Raw genomic sequence first — 19327 nt, forward strand, 5'->3', positions numbered from 1 at the left:
AAAATCATTACTAGAAGCCTGATTATCAAATTTGGGAACACCTTACAAAAAGTCCCCAAGAGGAAATACATTAAACTTAGGGATTTCCAAGTGGCATTTCACAACTTCTCTAAAAATTCGGAAGAGAATCAATATGACTGCATCAGTATACATCATGAATCATACACAGCAATAACCTTAGCGCTCACTATTCTGATATAAGGTATAAATGTGTACTTTACCTTCAATAGGAAAGTGTGTCATGTACCCATTTCGAGATTCATTACTAGATTCACAAAAGGGAAAATTGGTTTTGAAAAATTGTTGCTTGTGAAGTTCATTTATATGTTTTTTTTAAAAAAGGCCAATACATTTTCCTTTTCCATTTAGAAAAAAGAATATAGATATAAATATTAAAACACAGTCTACTCAATATAAAGAAACATTAAGTAACAGTTCTGTGGGAAAACGGAAGTGTAAAAAGTTATACCTTGCAAAGACTTCGAAAGGGGGAGTTTTTCATCAACATCACCAGTTTCAGAAGGGCCTGCTTTGGAATACAAAGATAGTACTTCAAAAGTAATCCCAAAAATAAATTTTGGGTCACTTTGGTGAATGAATTTAGGTGAGAGATATGGATAATAGCCTTTTCATAAAGAAAATAGGCAAAATTAAAAAAAGTGAGAAAAATGAGTGGGGTCAATGTATGGTGTTAGTGAACGGAAAATGTGTGTTCTGGTAAGTTCACACAGAAGAACTTTAACGATGACTACACATATGGACTGAATGGAAATGGGGTGTCTGAAATGGTGTATATGGGTTTTTTAAACAGTAAAAAGATTCTAAAAAGCAAATTTTAACTTTTACATCCTACAGATTATAAGTCACGTTTGTCATGAGGCTCTATTTGTTTCTTTTTTGACAAATGTTTAATAATCTGCCACACTGAAAGAAAAATCCAGAACTAAATTCTTATGCCTTCCTCAGAATCCCTGACTTTGTCATTTTAACTACTGAAAGCATGAATCTCAGGTGAAACTGAAGTATGACAACCAACAGGTGTGAACAAAAGCTCTCCTCTTCCTGTAGAAGTAGAACCCCTTCGCAGAGGGCACATAATGCTGCGGTAACTAACATCAAATTTACATCTACAACCAAAGATATTAATCATTACATATAAAATAGAAAACAAAACATTTTGTTTTCAATTGCTACTTCCTGACATAAAGCAGGCTGAATTAACATGAGCAAAATGGTTCACTCTAATTTTCTCTTAATTAATGATTTGCAAACTATCTCAAGATGTTTGAAAGGTTTTCCTAACTCTCAGAAGGTTTCAGAGAGGCAAGTATAGTCTGAGGATCCGAGGGGGAGTCAGGGTTAGCGGTGTACGTGCTGTTGGGAGGTGAGGAGAGGCACTTTAGCAATGCTGACTTCCCACCATGGCAGAAAACTTGACTATAATTGAAGTTGACCCTTGAACAACACAGATTTACACGGTGTGGGTCACTGACATGTGGCTTTCTCCCTTCTGCTGTTCTGGAGTACCCACTACAGTCAAAGTAATGGTGATCATCTTCAAATGTGCGGCTGTACAGACGGTCGGCTGGTCAGTACACACCATCCCACCCCCGTTATTCAAGGGTCAACTAGACAGACAAACTCTCGTGAGAGGATGCTTAGCACTGCAAAGCAGACATAACACCTGAGCTAATCATAAGGGGAACGGGAACAAAATCTCAGGTACAAGTGACCTCAACAGTAGTATTCAGATGTTTAATTTATGTCTTTATTTTTATAGGTTTTATGGTGATTGAGTCAACGTTTACGAAGCAAATTAATTTAAAGTTTTAAAAAGTTAATTCTTATCTGGAACAAGGGGTTCACTGTGGGGTGGGTTAGAGGAGGGAGAAGAAGAAAATGTTTAACAATGGGGGGGAATTTAAAGTTAACTGTTAGCTAAAGCTATTAACTATCCTAAAAGTACCAATTTAGTTGCTTTTCACAAGTGTAGCTATGTAGCATTCTCATTCTCTAATCTATAATTTTTAACTCTAATGAAGTCCCCTGAGAGAAAAGGAAGTATGCTTCTTAGGATTCTCATTGCATATATTCCCTATTTCAAATAGTTTTTTTAATTTGTTGCTCATTTAACAAATATTCTGGTAATTTATTAATACCACTATTTATTTCTTGAGTGCAAAGTTCTTTAACAAGCTTAGATTTATTAATGATTTCTTTTAAATATCTCATTTATCATTTTTAAGAATTCACTAGATTCTTACATTAGTTATTGGTTATTTGCTAAAATTATCTTAAGATTTTGACTGCCAAAATTTTAAATAACTTGTCAATTCTTTTTTCTACTTTTGAGGCTATACTATTTTTTTTTTTTTTGGCGGGTAAAGCCTTGTTTATTTTCTAATGGTGGGCGAGGCTATACTATTAAGCAGATGTAAAACAATTATGTCAACATCAACTTAGTGACATATTCCTTTATATATTATGTAATCTTAATCTATATCCTTTGTAGTATTTTTAAGAGAGGGTTCATATTATACTACAAAAAAAATACAATCTGAAATATAACTGACCCTTCATTGGTTTTGAAGCTCCTCCTTACAGACTACCCCACTGGAATTCACTGAATGAATTCAAGTTATGTCGTAAAACCAGATTTTAGTGAACATTTGGTTAAGTATACTTCTATATATCACTGTTGTTTGCCATCGAGTCGAGTATGACTCACTGCGACCGTATGAACAAAAGGCCTGAAGCCTTTCTTTATCGTCATTTATCAAAGTTCAGAGTTTCCAAAGGCATGCTGTTTACCACGTGGATGCCACTCCTGCTTCCAATTGGATCACTACGCTTTCTAATCATGTGTATTATCTAATTATAGCTACATGTTTTTAACATTATGTGCGTGGATTTCAGTGTATATACTTCACCAATGTATTCTAAATGTGTGTCATGTCTGCAAGGCACTACGAAAAGCAGACCGCCTTGACGTTCCCATTAGGTAGCACGGCCAAGCCAAAGGCAGGCCGACTGAGTCCACACGCTGATCTGATTGACGGGAGAAAAACGAGTGATATCCTCCCGTGCAACTGACAAGAGCCTCGGACACTCGCTGGAGGGTCAACTACGGGCCGGTTCTGACTCAAGGCAACTCGCGGCCTTGTAGCACCTCACAGGAATACTGGCAAGTGCACAGAGAGAAGCGCAAGTCTACTGGAGCAATAAGGTTGTGCAAAGATTAATGCCCTTGTACAGAAAAGCACAGAAACTACAGCATAACCACACAATGACAGTAAGAAATAGATGTGACAGAACAATTTTTAAAACTCCTACTGCCTGAACATATTAAAAAAAAGTATTTGTGTAAAACTTAAGAATTCAGAATATACCACATGTAAATAAATGGCCTGTGCAACAAAGTACAAACGTGTAACACACATACGTAGACACTTCTGTGGACACAGATGGTGGGGTGTCGTTTACCGCTGAGTCAGCGCAGTTTTCAGAGGCAGTAAATCGCACTGCCCACACTTCTGCCCCACAAATCTATCAGTAAGGACAAAGTTCAAATTCAAGGTAAGTAACAAGAGAATGAGAACTGGGAAAGAAGAAAGGGATTCATTTAATTACATCTCACCTGTTATTTCTTAAGGAGTAGGGAGAGGGGGAAAAAACAGTCAAACTTATTAAATAAATGGAATTAAACTCGAACATACATTTTGAAGGATTTCATTTATATAGAATACAAAGACCAGAAAGTAACCTACGCAGTTCCATGTCAGGACACTGGTGGTCACTGCCAAGAAAGCAGCAAAGAGCCCAAGAAAAGGGGTTTCGAAAGACTGACAGTAACCAAGCTTCAAACCACACAAAGCCAAAGTGACAGAAAGGTAAGGAAGGAGAAACAGACACATTCAGACTTGCAGGCAGAGACCGCAATACTCTTACCACAGCAACAGAACAAATAGGACGCAATCAACTGAACTAATCCAAGAAATCTGTTTCAAGAACATCTTCACACTGAAAACAGCAGAACATGACTATTTGGTGCAAGCATACTAAGAATAATCACCAAGACAGGGCACGTGCTGGGATACAAAACAAACACAAATTCAAAGGAACTAAATTACACTAAGAATGGTCTTCAGTTACAACCGAGGCCACAACTTAATTCTTAGTAATTTATAGCATGAATACTCATATTAGAAAACATCTCAAAAACAATGACTTGGACTTCCAACTCTTAAATACATAAAATATAAAGATTAAAGAGAAAGCAATAGTTAACCAAGAATCAACATCTCTTCTGGAGACATTTGGTGATAGTCTAGAAATAGTGTTTATCGTGCTGACCAGGAAAATGCAAGAGGCGAGTAAAGACCAGAGTCTCTTAAACATGTTACGGTGCACAGCAAGGACAGGTATCCACCATAATAACCACCTGCTCTGAAACAGCCAGTGTTTAAAATAAAGACTCAAATTACAAAACGGAAAAAACAAGAAAACTCAGATCTACAATCTGACACTGGAAAGACAAAATGAGCAAAATCTTTAAAATAGAAAACTGCTTCAGATCCAGAAACATAAATTCAATAATCCATTCTCTATCTACTACAACAAATAAAGACATGAAAAACGGAAAGTGCTTTAAAACCTCCTATCAGAAACACATGAAAAACCAGATGGTTTAACTGGCTACCCACCAAATATTCAGAAGAGTGTAACACCAATCATACCAAAAAATAAACAACTAAATACACTGAACAACTTCCTAAACTCTTCTCAACATCTCGACTCTAACTCATAGTGACCCTATTAAATAGACAGAAGGCTTGCGCAAGCCTGCCACATTCTTACAATCTGTATTGAAGCCAACTGCTGCAATCCAGCTAGTATTTCAGATGCAAATATTCTAAGGGCTAGAAAATCAAACCCAGCAGTATATAAAAAGAATTAATACATTATATCCTAGTGGGTCTACCATAGACATATAAGGATAGTGCAAAGTTTGAAAATTAATATCATTTATATGCAAAGACAAAGGAGGTGGAAAAGAGAAAGCAATGGAAGGAAGACTGTCACAGGATGATTTTCTTACACTAAATCTAGAGAGCACTCAAGACACCATAGTTTTAGCAAAAAGTTAAGTACACAGATCAACAGAACAAAATATACTAACACAGTTAGAAAGATCCAGAAGTTGAATAGCAAAAACAAGGTCTTCTCAACAGTACCGGGATAAAACCGACAAAAATTCGCAAAAATTTAACGCAATACCTCATATATTATTATTTAAAAGTTAGCTCAACCAATAAAATTTTAGAAGAAAACATCTCTGTAACTTTAAGAAAGCCCAAAAAGATTTCATTAAGCTGTCATCTCTCAAAAAAAAAAAAAAAAAAAAGATTACTTGGGCTTCATCAAAGACTTTCTGTTTAACAAAAGACATGAAAATGAAAAGACAATTAATTGACTAATTGGATGACATAAGATACGCAACCTTTTTTCTAGACATCAAAAGATGTGTGTAAAAATTTCTTATGTAAACTTTCACTTAAAAATGGATACAAGAGGGAGCTCTGGTGACCTAGTAACAAGAAGCTGCACTGCAATCTTGAAGGCACAGAGTTCGAATCCACCAGATGCTCCGCTAGAGAAGGAGGGGCAATGTGACGGTACACAACAACAACAACAACATGAATACATATTGTTTACTAGAAGTAAAAATTATCCAACTTGCCGCCGACTGATCTCCTCCTGTGCCAGTCCGATGTGATGGTACACAACAACAACAACAATAACATGAAAACATATTGTTTACTAGAAGTAAAAATTATCCAACTTGCCGCCGATTGAGTCCTCAGCAGGGTATCGTCATTTCAGGCCATCTTTCCCTTACAGACATCTCATTTCCAAATTCTTTACTTCACCTTCCCAATATGAGCAGGGATTCGGTAATAATGTCTGGACAGAGCCACAGACATGTTATCTTTGTTAATTAATCAATAGATCAACGCCAAAGCCAAAATTTTTTGCTTTTAAATCTATATATAAGGGAGCTCTGGTGGCCTAGTGGCAAGAAGCTGCACTGCAATCCCAAAGGCACACAGTTCGAATCCACCAGATGCTCAACTGGAGGAGGAACAATTTCCTCCTGCGCCAGTAGGATCCAATTCAATGGCACACAACAAGAAAAATACAAAACAAAACCCTATACATGTATAAAAAAAGTTTTTATTAACCAGTACTTTTGAAATACATACACATAAATATTAGGCACAACTAAATAATTCCCAACATTTTCACTTTTTATTAAAGTTCTCATTCCTAAAGAATAAGCAACATTTATTGCTCAAGATGTTGAGAGAGAAAATGAAACCATTTTTTTCATAAACATATAGACATTCACATAATTAAAAACCAAAATATGTTTACTTCTAATACATTTATAATGTCCCAGCATTAAAGCTTCTATTTAACCAAAGTAGAGCTATCAGCTAACAGAAATTAAAATCACAATGAGGTGGCTAAAATGAATGAGAATGAAGGATGATGTCGATGGGGTATGTAAAGCAGCTGTCACTCACACATTTCAGACAGAAGTATAACCATGCAGACAAACATCTTAGAAAGTTAAATACCTACCATGTGCCCCGGCTACCCTATTTCTGAGTATTGATTCAAGATTCATTAATCCGCTAAAAAGACTTCTATACACAAATGTTAAACATGGCGTTTTTCAGAATAGCCCGGAATGAAAAAAACACTTGTATGTCCATAATTAATAACTATAATAAACTATAGCACAGCCTGTCAATGTGTAATTCTCAGCAACAAAATGGAATGAACTACTGAAAAACTAACAAAGACAAATTTCCAAAACGGTTTTGCATAAAAGAAACCTAACAGAAAGAAATACTTTATTAATCTATTTCTAGAAAATGAAAACCAATCTAAAATGGCAGAACCAAAATAGTGGTTGACTCTGAGTAGAGCTGTTAATTCCAAAGAGATTGAAAAAAGCTTTTGAAAACGGTATTTCATTTCCTTAATTATAGTAAAGCTGATTCCATAAATATATACAAATGTATGTACAGGTATATACGTAAGACAAAACTAATCACATTTACATTTCAAATGCTTAGTTTGCTTCAGTATTACACTGATATAACTTGACTCTAGAAAATACAAAGATACCGTTAACCTGGAACCTAACAATTCATAAAAGAAATTCTAATCGTGAATACCAGAATAATTCTTCTCGATAATCAAGCAGAGAGAGAATGAAAACCACGATGTCACAGCTGAAATATATCACGGTCATGCCTTTTACAGTCATCTGAGGCACTGGAAATACAGTAAACTGGAAAGCTTACCGTGGCTGCACAGACAGAGCTAGCTCGCAACGGTGCATGGGATCTCTCATCCTTTGTAAATAACACTAGAAATCAGAATTTTAATCTAACTGTGCTTCTGCTTGGAATCATATTAATAGCTACTTTGCACTTTTCGATTAAAGTTCATACCATCTGAGAATTTCATGTCCTACTTTTGTATAGTCTAGCTTTAGTCTAGTAATGAATTATAACTATCCAGGCCAAGCCAAGACCAATCAGCAAACTACTTCAGAAAAGTAGGCAATTGATTAAGTAAGATTTTCACTCTAATCACAAGTAACTCTTGGCAAGAACAGCACTACCAAGGGCCATTACCTTGAATGTTATATTGGTAGTAATCAGGGTCTTCTGATTCTTCTTTTACTGTCACGGCGGCCATTTCCAGGGAAATGCCTGTAAAGAGAAATCACTTCATTATACGTCAGAGTCATACTCAACCTGACACGACCTAACAACAGAACAACACCGAGCTCCTAAATCCCCGCTCTCACTTCCAGCACTAGGTCATTTTCCACATACATCTGGTATTATTTTAAAAATATTTTATTACTTTATCTTTCTAAAAAAAATAAAATAAAATAAACTATGCAGCAGCGCGTTTAGACGGTGTAGGGAAATCCTCTCTCCTCCACTAAACAGTACTGAGAAATGCACACCTGCTGCCCAGACTGTAAAGGGGCTATTGCGTGCTACGCTAGTATGGGATGAAGGAGGGCATTACCAAGAAACTCAACAAAAATCACCACTAATATGTGAATATGTTTTGCTGTTCTCTTTTCCTCTAACACGTTTTTAAACTCTGGAAGGAGAAATCAGTTACACTATTTTCACTTACCATGAAAAACGACGACTTTCCTGTTAAGACTGGGGAAAATTTCAGGAACTGCTAATTAGGACGGCTGCACAACATGGTACATGGGACTGTCACTAAATTGTACCCAAAAGGGGGTTGAAATAAAAAAGTTTCTATATTACACCAAAACATAATAGAGAAAAAAAAATTTTGACAAGACATTTAAAAACTGTATATAGCAGTCTGAATGAATGAATGAATATCCCAGAAGAGAGAGGGCATGCATGATATTTAACCATTTCAATATCTAGAGAGGGTTTTCATCTCAATCAAGTCCTTTTTTTTTTTTTTCATCTCAATGAAGTCCTTTATTAACATTACTGAGGAGTAACGATGTCAGTTTGAGGCCTAGGGTGTGTCTGGTTCAGGCCATAGTCTTTCTGATTATTTTGCTATGTATTTGAAAACTGGACAATAAATACGGATGACTTACTAATAAGAAGAATTACTGATGCCTTTGAACTGTGGTGTTGGAAGAGCACTGAACATCCCATGGATTGCCAAAAAACAAGATATGTCTTGGAGAGGGTGCAGCTGGAGTGCTCTTTGGAAGAATACTGAGGCTTTGCCTCACATACTTTGAGCATATTGCTAGGAAGGGCGGGGGGGTCAGTGAAGGACAGGATGACCAAGTGGACTGACACGATGACCGCAGCAACGGGCTCACGTGTGTCAGAAGTGTGAGGATGGCACAGGACAGAACAAGGTTCAGATCTTTTGTTCACAGGGTCATTATGAGTTGTATTTGTGTTTTCAGCAAGTAACAACATTAACAAGAACACACACTTTCTGCATAAAAGCTCTGCCAAGAAAGAATTTGAAAAGGACCTCTGTGATCAGACACAAGAACAACTGGTGTCCAAGCCTGTACTGTTAACAACCAACCGGACAGAGCTGGGGAGCCACAGGCAGACACCCGGGAGCAACCCCATCTTGGAGTGCTGCCACTAGCCTTGGAGAGGGATACATGTATTTAGTGAGCTATATTTACGCTCAGTATGTTTCATACATTTAACAGAGTTTTAAACAAAAAATTAAACTCCTTCAGCCATCACTCTTGGCGGGGAGTGGGAGACACACAACTGGAAAAAGTCCATTCAAGAAAGAGATGCTAATTTCACCATAAGACTGCAGGGCCAGGCCTTTTCCTGCCCCCACAAGGGTAGGCCTCCCTCTCAGACAGGCTGAGAAACTGGCACATTTCAGACTAGCACATTCAACTGCAGTAAGAGCAGACTGACGGTGAACTTAGTGCCAAGTGATCTGAGACAGAGAGATGATTTTCAACTGGAGAAATTGCTGGCCAGGTATACACATGTTTACCTCTCGAGCAACACGCAAAGAAAGGGGATGCTCTTACTGGCTGAGATCAGTGACTACCAAAAGAGTCTGAACATGATCTGCTGCTACAAACACTACACAGTGCTGGCAGGCAGCACCAGGTCAGGAGCTCATGGGATTCTCTCGGCTGTCTCCAGTACTTCCACATCCCCCAGGAAAGGCTAGTGGAAAAGTACAATAAACAAACGGGGCATAACCAGGGAGGATTCAAAAGCTTTAGAAGAAAGCAAGGTTACTGCAACCACGTAAGAATCTGGCCAGCCACGGCCGTAATAACAGACAAAGCCTAACAGAAGGGGTAGCAAACCAAGGAAGAAATTAATCTTTGTAACACGTTACTGAACAACAGATTGTCCCAGCTCTGAATTATTTCTTTCCTTGCTTTCTTTGAGGATGTGTTTGTCAACACTGGTATATGTATTTAACTATTCTTTTCTTTAGAACTGTTATATATAAGTTTCGTTGGAAGTTAACTCTGTGCTTTAGCCTTAATATAATACTCTCCTCTGTACCAGTCAGATTCAATTTGACGGTACACACACACAAAAATAATAATAATTAAAAAATTAAAAAAAAAACAAAACAACCAGACCGAAAACCACCACTCTCCACTAAAGGGAAGCAGGACTTCCAGGTGAGGGGTGAGTCCAAGCTGGATGAAAGAGACGAAGCTGGTTCTTCCTGTGCAAGGAAGTTAAAAAGCTCTCAAAGGACAAGAAGAGTTACAAAAGACTATAGGAGACATCTTCAAGCGACTCTCAATGGCCTTTTAAAAAATACTATATTCACATGATGCCAACACAAGAGTATGCAGTTCGAGGATGCTTGGAAGACTGTTTATGTTCTGGATTAGGACTTCTAGAGTTCTTCCAAGCTTTTCTTTAATGACGTTTATAGTCCTTAGTTTTAGTCCTAGGTCCATAATCCACTTTGAATCGTTTTTTGTATATGGAGTGAAGTGTGGATCTTGCTTGAGTTTTCTGCAGATAGTTTTCCAATTGTGCCAGTAGCATTTGTTGTCAGGAAAGAACTGTTTAAAAGGGATATATGACTGGGTATTATTGTCATGACATGAGTCCAGAATGAAGATTGCACAGTGGAGTGGACTTGGGGGAGGAATTGCATAACAATGAAAGAGTTTTACTTTCACTTTTCAAGAACAAGAGTGAACTGGGGGGAGAAGGTGGGCAGGGAGAAATTTGCAACAATGAATGACTGAAAACCCTAAGTCACTGTAAACTTTCATTAAAATGAATAAAAATTAAAAACAAAAAAAATTTTAAAAAAAAGAAAAAACACTATATTCAAACACTCTTTTACTTGTAAATAATACCCAAAAAAGACGATTTACAAATCACAATAAATACTGGTAAAAGAATGTTCCGTCTCAGAGATACTCCCAGAAGCTGCTCAGCAGCTCCCACCCTCTGCAAGGGGCCACCCCCGGAAAAAGCCCTGCATCTGCAATGGTGTACAACTAACGATATATACCAGCAAATGTGGGACCCCTCTCATAGCCTGTGTCAAGTACTACAAAGATGATATATGCCTTAAATAAATGAATACTGTAAATATCCTTCTCTTACCAATTACCAAAAAATGACAAAATAGATCACCATTAATAATATGATGTAGTGCTGAAAGAACTAAAATTGTTATATCCTTACTATAGTCATAAGCAAAATGTAAAGTCAGCTATTAAAATTCACTGCGATTAAGGTTAAACAGAACAATGGAACAGAATTATGAATGCAACGCAGAAATAAGCCGAGTCAACCAATTGTTGACAAATGTGACCAGTGAGAAAGGAGTCCTTTCAGGACACATTAGGCGGACACCTGGAAAGCTAGGTGCAAGAAAGACCAACAGACACCTTTACCTCACACTCCATAGAAAACGTAACTCAAAATGAATTCTACAAGTATACAACTTGATTTAAAACTTGCAAAATACAAGCACAGTTTTATCTACAAAAGAGGTCTGAACACTAGCAAGCATCTGCCTACCACTCACTAAAACATGTATCATTTCTTTTTATTTACCTGTGATTTTAACAGAAGTTTACAGAAAGTTGGATTTTCATCCATTCACTGGACATTTTCTCTCTCCTTCCCCCTTCCTCCTCCCCTAGTTCACTTTTTTTCTTTTTTAAATATTCATTCATTGTTGCACAATTTCCTCCCTCCCTCCCACCGTCCACTCTGCATCATTTGTCCCAACTGACCTTTTTATCATCAAAATAAGTAAGCAGTAGGGAGCTCTGGTGGCCTAGTGGCAAGAAACTGCACTGCAACCCCAGAGGTGTATGGTTTGAATCCACCAGATGCTCTGCTGGAGAAGGAGGGACAATTTCCTACAGAACCAGTCAGATCCGATTTGACGGTACACACACAAATAATAATAAAATTTAAAACTTTTTAAAAAAAGTAAGGAGTCAAAACAGAATCTTCTAAATTAAGGGAAAAGCTTTACTTAGTACAACAATGGAGTATAGGCATTTCAGCACATACCAGAATCTTCTGTGGGTTCAGTTTTCACTTTGATGGGACCACAACTGAAAGGAGAAGGAAATCTTGATCAGACTATGCAATGGTGAGGGCCAGACATACGGTATCCAAGTGCAATGAAGCTAAAGTAATAAAGTTACCAGACCTAGCTGACTCGACATCAGATAAACTTATTGATTCAGTGCTTTATACAATCAACTGGGTAGTGGGCAGGTAACAGAATGACATATTAACCTTCATTTCAGTTCACTGTCAAGTCTTCTAATTCAACACGGTCACTGGTGTACAACACGGCTTCATCTAGGAACTCAGCAGGAAGGCGAGCCTCAAGCCCTACCCCAGACCCAAATCATCACAAACTCCGTTTTCACACGAGTCCCAATGAAATCAACTGCTTGGGAAACGCTGAGGTAAGTAACATCTGCGCTAGTAATATTCTTGTATTTTATCAGATATAGAGGAAATAGAAAATTCCTGATAAAGTTGTGCTTGTACCTTCCACCTGGAGACAGTATTGACCTATCAGCATCTGTTACCATCACTCGACCACCTAAGAAACAAACATACATACAAAAAAAAGTTAGATTTCGGTTTTTTCAGTACTTTCAAATATGACAATTATTTCCAAAAGACTTAAATATAGAGTAACATAAGAAAAGGAGGTCCCCAGCTCTGAGTCATGTTAAAATAACTATGAAGTTGTTATAAAAATAATATACTTTTATTTGACCCAGAAATTCCACTACTGGGAATATATCCCAAAGAGACCATAACTGACATCCAAGCAGATATATGCACACCCATGTTTATTGCGGCTCTGTTCACAATAGCAAAGAGTTGGAAACAACCCAGGTGCCCATCAACAAACAAATGGATAGAGAAGCTGTGGTATATTCACATAATGGAATACTACACTGCATTGAAAAACAAGGAACTCATTCAATATTATTCAAAATGGGTGAGCCTGGAGGACATTATGCTGAGTGAAATATCTCAGTCACAAATGGACAAATATTGCATGGTGCCACTGTTGTAAAATGGGACTGATATCAGGGTTAGGGTAAGACTGAGAAAAACTGGATAAATGTGTTTACTGCACTGAAACAGATGAGGGAGTCAATAACTTAAAAGCAATGTATGATAGGGTATTATGGTTATCACAAGAGTCCACAATTAAGGTTGCATAGTGGAATATACTTGGGGTGGTGGGAGGGGTGCGGGGGCACTGTGTACCAGGCAAGGAGTGTTTCTTTTACATTTGAAAGAGAGGAATGAAAGGGGAGGGGATGGGTGGGAAGAGAAGTGCAGCAATGAATGAATGGAAATCCAAAATCTCTGTAAATGCTCATTAAAATTATTAAAAAAAAATATACACTTTGACTTCTTCATAAAGAAACTAACTGGAGGTAATAATCATCCAGCAGTTGTCCCTCTCCTCCATGCACCAGGCTCTTCCCTTCATAAAAAGGGAATTTACAGAAATCAGTAACTACAAAATACATGATTTTTCTGGTAAGTAGGAAAAAAAAGAAGTAAGAATTTGCCAATGTGTAAGTAACTACAAGGAAATGCTATGAAGACTAGATTTGGCTCAGAAAACTGGGGAGAGACTAGTAATTACTAGGGTATATTTTTAAGAGGTTGAAAATGTTCTAGAATTAGATAGTGGCTACATTTAGAAAAACCTCTGAATATACTAAAAACTATATTAAACACACAATTGGATGCTTTGCAAATTGCCTCTCAGCTGAAAATTGCGGGGAAAAATATGAAAGTGATCACATCTAATGTCACAGGAATAAAAAATAATACATATTTTCACACAAAAGCATTATGTGCTTACACTAGCATTATTCATAGCAAAAAAAAAGGGGGAGAATAACTCAAATGTTCATGAACTATTGATTGGATTAACAAAAGATGATAGTCATCCATCCATAAAATGGAACAGTATTCAGTGATTTTAAGAAGTATGCCCAAATATGGTAAGACACAGACAAAACAACAAAAAACAAGATGCCAAGAAGCCAAAGGTAAAAGGCTCTAAGTGATACCATTCCATTAATATGACATGACTAGGAAAAAAGCACACGATAAAGATTGCTTGCTGCCTGTGGGGATGGGGGCACAAGGACTGGGAGGGAAAGAGAACAGGGTGAGAGCGAGTTGGGGGGCTCAGCAAGGATGTAAGACAAGGAGCTGGGTAAATGATAATGTGTTCCTGTTAGGCACCATCAAGTAAAGGACGACTCACAGAAACCCTGTGAGCTCTAGATGTGAATCGTGCCCTGTCCTGTGCTATCCTCAAGATCTCCGCCACCATGAGGAAATCCACTGTTAGAGTCATGACATCAAACCATCTTCCTGAGGGTTACCTTCTCTTTCATGGACTCGACCTTCCCCAATATGATGTCATTTTTCGAGGACTGGCCCTTCCTGACAGCATGCCCCAAAGTATGTCTGAGATGAAGTATCACCATTCTTCTTTATTTTCAATACATTCTTTTTTTTTAAGAAAAATTACTATTAATTTCAATGAAAATTGACAGAGACTTCGGATTTCCATTCATTCATTATTGCAGTCTTCTCCCCTCCCAATCCTCTCCTCGCCATTCTTATTTCTAATAATTTTTTTTTTCGTGTGTGTACCATCAAATCAGATCTGACTGGTACAGGAGGAGATTGTTCCTCCTTCTCCAGCAGAGCATCTGGTGGATTTGAAGCGTGCACCTCTGGGATTGTAGTACACCTTCTTTCCACTAGGCCACCAGAGCACGCTGCCATTCTTATTTCTAAAGAGCATCCTGGTTACACTTCCTCTGAGATAATTCATTGCTCTGGCAGTCTATGGGATATCCGATACGCTCTACTAATATCACACCTCAAAAGCACCATTTTTCTTTGATTTTTCATATTCACTGTCTAATTTTTAGATGCGTAAGAAACAACTGAATATATCATGGCTTAGATCAGACACACTCGGGCCTTTAAACTCACAACCTTGTTCTTTAGCACTTTGGAGAAATCTTCGACAGGAGACTGTTCCCCATGCAAGACATCAATTGATGCCTTAACTGCTGCTACCATACATAGGTACTGATTATGAATCCAAGGAAAAGGAAATGTCAACCTTTTCTCCATTTATCTTGATGTTGCCTAATGGACCAGGAGTGAGGATTTTTGTTCTCTTGTTATTGAGATATAATTTATATTGAAGGCTGCAGTCTTTGATCTTCTGCAGTATGCACTTCAAGTCTTCTCCAGTTCCTAAAAGTAAGGTTGAGTTATCTACATATTACAAGTTGCTGGTGAGTTTTCCTCCAATCCTAATGTGTTTCTTTTCAGAATGATGAAAATTCTCTCAAATTAGACTGTGCAGATGGCCGCACAATTCTACATATATTTAAACTTCTTACTTAGTTATGTATGACAACAATCTGGAATAAGGAGTGTATTAAAGGGTGGGCTGGGGATGGGAAGAAAATGTTAAACAATGGAAAAAAATAAGTACTGTATTAAAAAAAAATCCGTGCTTAGCTCCTTTAAGTATGTAAACATTACAAAGGAAATATTAAAAGAAAAATAACAACCACATGCCAGAATGTGGAGAGCCTGGAACGCTCATACGCTGTAAGAACATAAACTGGTGTAATCATTTTGCAAAAGTCTGAGTTTCTTAAATAATAAATATAAATTTACCACTAGACACAGTAATTCCTTCTCAGTACACATTCTAGAGGAGTGAGAGTTTAAAGCAGCATTATTTATAAAAAGCAAAACTTGGCAATAATTTAAATGCTTTTCAGCTAGTAAATAGTAGTATTTGCATACAACAGAATGTGTAACATTCGCTAACAGAATAGTCCAAACTACTAATGCTCTGACTCAATGTGCCGACAGAATAGCACATTGCCTCAAAGGAGAATAGATGCTGTATATTCAATTGACGAAATAACATCACATATTAAAGTGGTTGAAAATCCTTAAATTAGATTTTCTTGATAGACTGACAATTCTAAAATGACTAACAGTAGAAGATCCCAGGTAGCATGGACAGAAAATGTTGACCCAACCAACCAACCAACAACCAACCAACCAACCAAGTGTCCATCAATGAAAGAATGGCTAAAGAAACTAAAGTACATATACTTAAGTATATTATGCACCAATTAAAAATGATGAAGAATTCATTAAATACTGGACAATACAGATGAATCTAGAACTAATTATGTGAAGTGACATGAGTCAGTCACAAAAGACCCCTTAAAAACTACAGTTTAAGACTGCTAATATAAAAAGCTAAGGAAAGGTTTCTATATTGACAGAATTGATCTTAGAGCATTAATGGGGATGAGAAGGAAGAAGGGAGCGAGAATGAATAAACAGTAAAAGGAGTGAAGGGAAAGGCAATATGAAATAAAGAAGTGATTAAATATTGTAATGAGTTTGTTCGATTCATCAGTTTTAATGGTTATAACATTTTAAAAATAAACATAGGTATATATAAACAAAGTTCTACAGCCTCAAAAGAAGACAGAAAATACAGACCAAAACCTAAAAACAGGCCGACTTACTGATCAAAAGACTCGTGGCGCCGTGGAGACCAGGGCCCAGCGTCATCCTTGACACACGAACAAAATTCACCCTATGGGTCAATTTCCAGCTAAATGGTATAGAGGCTTATAACTACCACCACCAGGGAGGCACTCACTCCCTAAGATAATCAACCAGATAAGATCAAGAGGGAAGAAAGTGCCCAGGAATAGAGTTTAGATGGCAGGAAGGTACAGATTCAAAGGATTCAAGAGGCCAATGGCCAAGGAGAAGCCTGCCTTTTAATGCACCTAGGGTTGTCTTGATCAAAGACCTGAGTAGTTCCTGGCCCTGATCTGTGAGCTGAATAAACTCCCCTAAATAAACCACATAATCATGAGTCTGGTCTGTGAGTAGCCAACGGAATCGACGGACAGGTGGTTTTAGTGTTGGGGATGAAGCATGTCTGGCCTGATGGAATGAACCGGGAGCTGCTGTTGCTGCCGACTGGAGAACCTGCACTGTGGAGGTTGGTGGACAGCAGCGAGCACTGCCCCCGTGACCAGTTTTACACTATCAGCAGTGGTCAGTGAACACTAAAACATAAGCTGGCCAGTAGAACCTTACACATGAAAATGGAAACATCTTTTAAATAATTTAAAGCAAATACCAGAGTTGGAAACAAAGCTTTCACTAGTTTACAGAAATATCATGGTACCAAAAATATATTCTCTTCTGAAAAAGAAAGGGTAATCATTCAAATACATGAAAATCTGACAAAATGGGCTTAGAAACCAAGCCAATGGTCCTATAAAACAAAGCAATAACTTACCTAGATGCTTCTTGGGCTCTAGGAAAGGTCTGCATTGAAAGAAAAGAAAATCTGTATATGAATACTGAAATACATTCTTTTAAGAAATAATGAGGTATATAAGAATAATTTTTTAAAAAAGAAAAAGAAATTCTACATTCAACTTTATGTGACTAAATTACTGATAGTTGGGAAGGGAAAAGGCACTTCACCTCTTAATAATAAATGAAATTCCTGCTTTGTTCTCCAGAATCCACTTCAGGGTTGCAAGATCGTAGTTCTCTGGATGCTTAAAGGCGACGCCTTCGGGAAGGCCCTGCACGACCACTGCTGCCTGGTCTCTCAGCATCTTGTCATAGGGCACAGGGACCACTGTGGATTTGCCTAAAGCTTTTCCTAGGTGACAGGGGAGAAGGCAAGAGTGAGGTCTAGAAAGAGGACCCATTTACTTTTCAACGGCCGTCCTCGCATTACCACTGAACTGGAACTGACCTCAGCTATTCCTCCAGCAAGTTCTGGGAAGCTATATATCACACAAAAAGGGACTGCCCCTCTTTCTCCCACAGAGCGGGTGGGTATTAGGTTTTGAATTGCCTGAGAGAAGTGACTTTTCAGCTCTCTATAGACCACACCACCAAAACGCAATTAAATGGCACACTTTTTCTAACTAAACTAGCTTATCATAGCTAGTAAATCACGTTCATCCTTTTTTTGATAATAATCAGGCTTCAAAACTACTTTGAGAGTTCCGGACTCAATGCCCATAGTTAGTGGAAGCTTTACCTCAGAACAAAAGGGCAAAAGCTCTCTACTAGGTGTTCTATTTTACAATCCATATGAAAGAAGGGGCACAAAGGCTTACCTCTTCCATTATTCCTTCTCTTTAGTCCCCTACCCTGCTGTAACTATAATCTTGTTCCACACATTCATGCTTAAAAAAACATGAAAGGCTGGCAATCCAACTAACACTATAAAATACAAAACAATTTTTGGTTGATATTCACGATGAACACTTACTAGGTTCTAACACAAACACTAACTTGTACTCAAAATGGGTATTTTCTCAATTTGTCTGTGGCAATAAACCCCCCAAAAGGGCTCTCTTCTTTGGACTTGAATTTAGCCCTTAAATCCCAGGGCAAAAAAATACATAAATAATCTATATTCACCTGTTCTGTTTGCTTTTTTTAAAAAAAAGGTTTGAGTTTAAAAGAAAATGTGAATCACAGAGTTGGATTAGTAAAAGTTTTAAAGGCAATGAAGAGATTTAGTGGCAGCTCTTCTACTAAAAATAAACAGCTTCAGTAAATGTATTTGTTTCTGGGTTCTTCTACAACAGAAATGATGAGTAAAGCCTTCCACAGCGTTAAACAAGTACTAGAGAGCTCATTCATTCAACTGCTTGAAAATTACAGCTTATACTCTTACCATAGCAAAAACAGAAATAGTCCTCGACTGTTTTTCTCAATGTCTCAATTTCTACAGCATCGACACTCATCCTATTGGACTGGGATGTAGATTTCATTTTATTTATCTCTGCAGCCTTTTCTTCTTCTTCAACACCTATAAATGAATAATGCGAAAAGCCATAGGAAATATTTTAATATGTCTTTTAATAAAGAGTATTTTCTCCCTGTCCTCCAGACAAGAATTTGTTATAAAACAGAAAGGAAAAAGAAGATATTTTAAGTAACAACCTATGAGACAGAAATTCCGTGAAGTGGAATATGAAATAAATATCGCTATGGACAGAAAAACAAAGCACAAATAAACAAACAGTAGTTTTAACTTTAAAAAGGAAATATATCAATTGAAATCTGAAAAAAAAAATGAAATGGGAAAAAAAATCTGAATGACTGCCAGTTGAAACATCCCAGACTTGGGG

General features: G+C 37.4%; 1 protein-coding gene across 5 annotated transcripts in view; it reads right to left on the bottom strand.

Moving 5' to 3' along the window:
- The window catches only part of GTF2I (general transcription factor IIi), a 71823-nt gene that overhangs the window by 48295 nt on the left and 4201 nt on the right, over positions 1-19327 (bottom strand). For 2 of the 5 annotated variants that reach the window (XM_006889668.1, XM_006889666.1), the window contains exons 3-9: positions 18871-19005; positions 17655-17838; positions 17464-17492; positions 12594-12648; positions 12102-12145; positions 7713-7790; positions 470-529 (exon numbers count right to left, since the gene is read on the bottom strand). In XM_006889668.1, the coding sequence (XP_006889730.1) occupies positions 470-529; positions 7713-7790; positions 12102-12145; positions 12594-12648; positions 17464-17492; positions 17655-17838; positions 18871-19005 (585 nt within the window). The remainder of the gene's footprint in view (positions 1-469; positions 530-7712; positions 7791-12101; positions 12146-12593; positions 12649-17463; positions 17493-17654; positions 17839-18870; positions 19006-19327) is intronic. The other 3 variants (XM_006889670.1, XM_006889667.1, XM_006889669.1) reach the window with 2 other exon arrangements.

Source organism: Elephantulus edwardii, unplaced genomic scaffold (genome assembly GCF_000299155.1).
Source record: "Elephantulus edwardii isolate Elephantulus edwardi_28Jun2011 unplaced genomic scaffold, EleEdw1.0 scaffold00080, whole genome shotgun sequence".
Lineage (NCBI taxonomy): Eukaryota > Metazoa > Chordata > Mammalia > Macroscelidea > Macroscelididae > Elephantulus > Elephantulus edwardii.